Here is an 8,124-nt window from a genome sequence, read left to right on the forward strand (position 1 = left end):
GAATTGCAACGCTTTACGCCGGAATTCTTCATGAAGAGCGTTGGCACTTCATGAACAGTATTATGTGAAGCGTACAGTTCATACTCTCACGTATTTTCAGAAACGAAATTTATTGCTTGAATAAGCCATACCGGCATTGTAATGTTGACAAGCCATGTCGTAAAATTACTGGATGTATGTTTATACATGTATACCATATTGATATTGAAGTAATATGTCATACTGGAGTCATAAGGTATCTTTAAAATTATGATATTGATTTCCCAGACTGTTTAAAAGCAGATGTCCATTCTCGCGAGAATCTCGGCGTCTGTTTGACGTTTATCTCCAACAAGAGACCCACATGCCTTATCAGTCACCTGAGTATTAGTGAAAAATTATCACTACTCCCAAGGGATATGAAATCTAGAAAAAGTATAAAACAAGATGTGTTCTTACAACTTCAATGCCATCATAAGTGCATACACTGATGAAAGGCTTCACATAATGTAATAGGTTAATTAATTTAACATTAAAAGATACGACTAATTTGGACCCATCCTAGAGTCAAAACCCTGGGTTATGAAATTCACCATTTTTGTACATCTTTTTCTGCTATTCCTTACTTAGTATCCATTTAGATTTTATACAGTATCAGCAAACTTAAACATAAACACTATATACTAAGTTTGGACCCACCCTAGGGTCAAAACCCCTATCCCAAGAATTTAATCATGAAATTTACAATTTTGGTAGAGGCCTTCCTGCTCTCCATCACCATGCATTTAGTTTTTCTTACACATGTGCAGTTCTTGAGAAGAAGATTTTTAAAATTGGTCAATTTTGGGCAGTTTCTGCCCCGCCCCTTGAGCCCCAGGGGTGCTAGAGTCCTGAAATTTATGATTTCTGCCACCCTTGTCCCAAAGATGCTCCATACCAAATATGAAAAGAATTGGACTAGTAGTTATCAAAAGGAAATTTAAAAATGTTCACTTGTTAACGGACGACGCACGACGGCGGACGATAACCAATTGCAATAGGTCACCTGAGTTTACCCAGGTGATCTAAAAAAAGCAGAGTAAATGTAGACAAGCGAGATAAACGTCACACTAAAATTATTACCACTTTATGATAAAGTTTTGGCATATGGTTTGTGTGTGTGTTTGCTTTTATTTTTTTTAATTTTGCATATCTGATAAAAATGTTAAATTAGTAATATTGGGGTCGTGTCGTCGTGTGAGAACGAGACGACCGTTCTTAATCGTGGTATAGCTGATATGCAGTCGGACTGAAAACCAGCCCCCTCTTATGACTGTGTTGTTGAGGTGGATCTTGTCTCGTAAGATCACAAGAGTGTTCTGGTAGATTCATTGAACAGAAATCAATCTAAACAGCAATACAACTACTAAAACTAAATCAATTTCACAGAAACATTCATCGCGTGTCACAAAACCATTTTTTAGAAGAATAAAAAATCAACTAATACGAGACTTGAAACAGGAACATATATCGCATGCATGCCCTATTTGAAATTTATAACCGACATAGTTCTCACCAGAGGGCAGGTGACATTGACAGAAATTCATAAAGAGGTAATGCTAACAATGGACGAAGCCAAACTTTTAACTCATTTTATGTTCCCACAATTTGATAGGGCAGAGGTAGCGCTCTCGCTTCTTACCTGCTACCGGCCTTCGATCCCCGTGATCGGCAGTATGTGAGAGGGTATGGCGGTCACCCGCTCGGACACGTGGGTTTCCTCCGGGTACTCCTGTTTCCTCCCACATACAAATGACCTCTAGCGCCAACGCCAAAGGACCCCATTGGAAATAAGCTTTTGAGCTTTCATGGGTTATCCTTGGTATTTATGTATGCATATTTCTATGTATGTGTATATACCGAATATAAACATGTATTTCATACCTTGGCAAACAGGAAGTAACTAACAAGATTTGTATCCAGTAGACGCCGGAAGTCATCAGCCGAGAAGTTGTCAATCGATGCTTTTGGCGGATCTGGAAAGATGATATCACATGTGAATGTATATAAAATAAAATAAAAAAGAGCTTCGCAATTAAAGAAGCTTCTATACCGTGACCTATGACTTTAAATATATTTCATTAATCTTTACAAAATACTAATTCTAAGAGATTCATTCATCCGCTCAATAGCGAAAATAGTGACTGATTTAAAGGATCTAATTTCAATGTGTAGCGAAAATATGTGCATAAGCGGATCAAAGAATCGCATTAAATAGATTGACCTATGTCCTTTGGACTGACAGTTAAAAAGGCGTGATCTATCTCTTTCCATCCATCATCAATAGCACGCATTAATGGGGCATGGACACGATTTGAGCTGAAAATTTTCTAATTTTATTTTTCCATTTTTAATATCTAGAAAGCTTAACTAAGGCATTTCTAATGGTCAGCAATAATTTGAATGTCAGTTGTCGAAGTATATGGGAGATACAGAGCTCAGAATTCTTTGTTATGTAAATAAGGCTCATGCCATGTTTTTGTTTACATATGTTAAATATACTAGTAAAAGTTCATTGAAAGCAGAATTTTCAATTTACAAGTTAATTCTGAACACAGTTTCTAGTGTTAAGTACCAATCATTTTGTTTTACACATGCTTTTTTTCTATTAAGCAATCTATATATAAACAAAAACATGGCACGAAAGACTAGAATGGTGCTTTTTGAATGTTGGAATTATTCCAGAATAACCGTGAATTGCATGTGATTACGACAGGTCGCGTGAATTGCATGTGACTACGACAGATCGCGGTAGCTCAGTGGTAGAACGTTCGCTTCGTAACCGAGATGTCGCGACCGGTGAGTTTGAGCCCCGTTCGTGTCATGGCCACGTCAAACCGAAGACGTTAAAATAGGTATAGTGATTGCTCCTTCGCCAAACACTCGGCATTTAGAAATGAAAATCACGAGTCTTTCGGATATGACATTAAAACTGGAGGTCCCGTGTCGCGGCAAGCATTGACACGATAAAGAACCTTCACTGCTACGGCCCTGAGCGCTAAGCATAGGTCTAAATTTGTAGTACTTCACCTACAGCTGGTGACGTCTCAATATGAATGAAAAATTCTCGACGAGACGTAAAAACATTCAATCAATCAACCAAACATGTGATGACGTGTAAATTGGTTATCGTGACGTATTTTGTTAGCCGTCAAATTTATTCCACTGTATCGAGTGTAACTTTGTTGCGAGGGGATTAGAAATTTATACATACGCTGTCCTGCATTGTTAATGAGACAGTCAATCCTGCCATACTTCTCCACGGTTTTGTCAATTACATTCTACAATGTAAAAACAACCCACCCCACTATTGCATCACAACCATACAGTGAAATATTGATGATTAATGATGAGTATCAACCAATATTGGAGCATTCCAAAACATTCAGGATAAAATGCTGGCATATCAATTGCACGTTCATAAAAAGACACTAGAACAATATAATACCCAAATAATATCATAGGAACACACACTGCCATAGGAACAAGCATTGTATCTTATGAACATGCATTGTATCGTAGCAACACACACTGTATCCTAGTAACACACATTGTACCATAGTGACACACACTGTATCCTAATAACACACACTGTACCATAGTAACACACACTGTATCATAGTAACACACACTATATCATAGTAACACACACACACACTGTATTTTAGTAACACACACTGTATCCTAGTAACACACACTGTATCCTAGTAACACACACTATATCATAGTGACACACACTGTATCCTAGTAACACACACTGTATCCTAGTAACACACACTGTACCATAGTGACACACACTGTACCATAGTGACACACACTGTATCATAGTGACAGACACTGTATCATAGTGACACATACTGTATCATAGTGACACACACGGTATCATAGTGACACACACTGTATCATAGTGACACACACTGTACCATAGTGACACACACTGTATCATAGTGACACATACTGTATTATAGTGACACACACTGTATCATAGTGACACACACTGTATCATAGTGACACACACGGTATCATCAGGGCCGTAAATTAACCTTCAATTTGGAGGAGGCAGGAAATTAGGCGGGGGTCTGGGGGCCGCCCAGGCCCCCAGACGATGAGCACATTTTGTGCACACTGAACACGTTTCGTGCAAAATCCTTGATTCTAGGGCCTTCTAAGATGTTACTTGACTAACTCATTCTAAAAGAAAGATTTGGAATGCTTTTTAAGGGAGGTATCATGTTCTTAGTTATTGGAAACAACATAAATTCTAATGAACTTTAAATTTTAATTTTTTTTGGCTCAAAAGTTGGAGGAGGCAGCTGCCTCCTCCGCCTCCATGTAATTTACGGCCCTGATCATAGTGACACACACTGTACCATAGTGACACATACTGTATCATAGTGACACATACTGTATCATAGTGACACACACTGTATCATAGTGACACACACTGTATCATAGTAACACACACTGTACCATAGTGACACATACTGTATCATAGTGACACATACTGTATCATAGTGACACACACTGTATCATAGTGACACATACTGTATCATAGTGACACACACTGTATCATAGTGACACATACTGTATCATAGTGACAGATACTGTATCATAGTGACACACACTGTATCATAGTGACACATACTGTATCATAGTGACAGATACTGTATCATAGTGACACACACGGTATCATAGTGACACACACTGTATTATAGTGACACACACTGTATCATAGTGACACATACTGTACCATAGTGACACACACTGTATCATAGTGACACACATTGTATCAGAGGAACATGTACTGTTTTTACACATATTTAGCAAAGCTTACCTTAATTTCATCTTCTTTTGTGACGTCACACCGTATGAATGTCGCCTCCCCAGGCCCCGCAGCATTCACTTCGCTCTCTAAAGCCTTTCCAGCAGCCTCTGTGGAAATACCATAAATATTATCTTTTGCTAATGAAAAAAAACCCAACCCTATAACCACATAATTTTCAAATGGGATTCAATGATATATTGTATGTGTATACATATAAGTATGTGAGTTACCTCCCCTGGCGCAGAACACCACCTTTGATCCATGCTTCACTGTAAATATATTAGAACATTAAAACATATTTTATTTTCCAATCGAGGGCCCTCAAGGAGCAGCATGAAAATATATACAAATACTGTACATATACATATACAAGTAAAGAAAGAAGTGATTACATAACACATAGTTACATGCAAATACAGTGTCATATATTGTTCAAAATAAATTTTCCAGTTAAATTTAGAATAGATGGCTCTTCAGAACATAATATGTAAATGAATTTTTGTTCATCATCGAGTTTAGTAAAATTTATGATAATATTCAGACAAAATTCTACGTCATTTGTACACATTTCTAGAGTATTTTACATTTCCATTGTTTTCGGGGAGCAGCGAACAAAATATTGTTTTTAAAAATTATAATGTAGAACTGCAATCTTACAGCTGCGAAACTGTTCCTTATTTGGGACTTCATCTAAAATTATCTTCAGAACTTACCAAATATATAGGTAATTCATCTTCAAAACTTATCAATTGGGAAATTTATCTTATTTACCTACAAAACTTATCAATTGGGAAATTCATCTTATTTACCTACAAAACCCATCCACGGGGGAATTTATCTTATTTACAAAACCTATCAATGGGGGAATTTATCGTCATTGCCTACAAAACCTATCAACAGGAATTTATATTATTTACCTCCAAAACCTATCAACAGGGGAATTTTGTCTTTTACGTACATAATGCAATAATCCCAACACCGTCTGAGGAGAGACATATGGCTGGTGTAATGGGACAGGTTCGGAAGTTTAAGAGTTTAAAATTAATTTTGCTACATTTTTGATTTGGTAAGAGCAGTCCATTGTGTGGAATCATCCCACCTTGCAGTATCACGAGGAGGGATATAGATCACTTTAACTAACCTCGGCGGGACTCAGCTTGCCTGTGATAAGTTTGGTGGATATGAAAACTGGATAAGACCAGATTTCACGATGAAGGTGTCACGTACAGTGCTGATGAAAACTACATACCCAAGGGAAACCAAATTGTACACATATACGTCGTTGATTAAATAAATTCTTAGTTTGCAAGAAATCGCCATAAATAATAATGCGGATTTCGAATGCAGGATATAGAAGCTCAGTAAATTTAGTGTGAATTCTGATAGCTAGGAATGTTACCTGGAGTATTCAGCTGTTCAGTACGTCAGTTCGACCTAGTAGATTACAATACTAACTAAATGCGATTTCAAAATTGAAAAACACAAAATACATATCAAGGGCACCTGTTCAGTAGAGTGCATACGTACCGAACACCTGGACACACCCCTTTCCAATGCCTGTGCTGCCCCCCGTGACTATCGTTACTTTGTCTCGGTATCTCACGCCTGCATCAGCCATGGTTTGTTTTGGTGCATAGTCATATGATCGGTCATGTGATTTTCTAAGTACGGTCACGCGTAGAGCTTACAATTAAAGTAGGTTTCGTACGTCGAACAGAAAGAAGGTGCTAAGGGGTCATTTGAACCTCCCCCTAAAAAGTACTATTAAATTCCATAATTTACAGGGGGAACAGCATGCTATTTGGGGCAATCCATTTGCCATGGTTATGGGCCTGAGAAAATTGATAACGAATACGTTTTCATACGCCATGTGATTGCTCTACATGACCTCATACACGTCACGCGCAAAATAACGCAGTATACAATGGATTTCGCTCTCTCTTTCTCTCCAGACGATGAAACCTTTTAGTGAGAATATCCACATAATGCCTAGAAGAGGTCATACTCATGTTAATGTACTGTCTTAGGTATGGCAGATCCAGAAAGTTGTGAGGGGGGTGGGTGGGGTGTGTAGCACTTTATATTTTAGGTACTTTTGATAACTTCCATCCCTACCCCGGCCATTTACACCTTTGCTTGTGTACATGTATAATATCTTAGGGTGGTCTAGAGACAGTTTTTATACATGAAAATGTTTAGCTTTTTTTTTTACAACTTGTTTTCCAAAGTTCTAGTGATTCTAATCGCCATACTCAGATCTGATTTCGCAAGGAAATAAAAAAGAAGCTGGTTTAAGGATTACTCCCAATAGGGAGGGGGGGGGGGTCTGCCTTGACCCCTACTAGCTCTGGGGTAAATGGCGCAAAATCCTGCATAATTCTGAGCATTTTCTGACACTTTTTTTCCACTTTTACTCTTGAATTGTCTACTTCTTAAATAAAACATTTATATTGCATACACTTTTTAAGAATTCTTACGTGATACTTGTATCTGACGAAAATATTGTAAATATATACTTGTGTGCCGTCTTATTTATCCTAGAATTAAATGATACACTGGTATATTGGTAAATTTGAATGATGTAATTACATGCAAGTATCCACCTTTTATATCATTTTGACTCGAAGACTTGTTAGAATTGAATAACTATTTAAACTTTTTGGTCCACAAAAAAATGGGGGGGATCTGGAACCCCCGCTACCCTCTGGATCCACCCTTGCTATACCTATTGAGAACATGTCCCCACACCACTTGTCCTCACTAATCTAATATTTTGTATCTACATCTTTTTGCATGCTGTGGATCACATTTGTGGGGACATAACTATGAGGGGGACATAACTATATGAAGATAGAATTTTGTCCTCGTATTGCACTTTCTGTCCTCACAACTTTTGTCAAATTTTTCCTCACTTTACACGTTTTATCATCCCTGTTCCGATCAATCCGGGTTAGAACAGATTCTTGTCAAATATATCAAATCAAATGATAAGGGTGTATTCTGCAATAAAGTATAATGACTCTAAAATAATCTTTATTTAAAGTTGGACATGGTAAAATGTCGTAAGAGGTGACTAAATGGAGCAGTCCTTCGGATGAGACCACATAAATCAAAGCAGGTGTGGCATGACAAAGATCCCTCCCTACTCAAAGGCCGTAAGCGCGAAGCATATAGGCCTAAAGATGGTAGCCCTTCACTGGTGACGTCTCCCTATGAGTGAAAATATATCTCTCTCTCTCTCCACAACACACTGTATTGAATATATATAAATAAAAGAATTG

The 8,124-nt window shown here is 37.7% G+C and overlaps 1 protein-coding gene across 1 annotated transcript in view; it reads right to left on the reverse strand.

The window, feature by feature from the left end:
- The window catches only part of LOC125682949 (17-beta-hydroxysteroid dehydrogenase 14-like), a 16,445-nt gene extending 9,735 nt beyond the window's left edge, over positions 1 to 6,710 (reverse strand). The window contains exons 1-5 of the mRNA XM_048923587.2: positions 6,371 to 6,710; positions 5,074 to 5,112; positions 4,853 to 4,950; positions 3,233 to 3,299; positions 1,903 to 1,994 (exon numbers count right to left, since the gene is read on the reverse strand). Coding sequence (XP_048779544.1) covers positions 1,903 to 1,994; positions 3,233 to 3,299; positions 4,853 to 4,950; positions 5,074 to 5,112; positions 6,371 to 6,461 — 387 coding nt within the window. The 5' untranslated portion in view covers positions 6,462 to 6,710. The remainder of the gene's footprint in view (positions 1 to 1,902; positions 1,995 to 3,232; positions 3,300 to 4,852; positions 4,951 to 5,073; positions 5,113 to 6,370) is intronic.
- Between the last annotated feature and the right edge of the window lie 1,414 nt (positions 6,711 to 8,124).

The sequence above is a fragment of the Ostrea edulis genome, chromosome 6 (assembly GCF_947568905.1).
Source record: "Ostrea edulis chromosome 6, xbOstEdul1.1, whole genome shotgun sequence".
Taxonomy (NCBI): domain Eukaryota; kingdom Metazoa; phylum Mollusca; class Bivalvia; order Ostreida; family Ostreidae; genus Ostrea; species Ostrea edulis.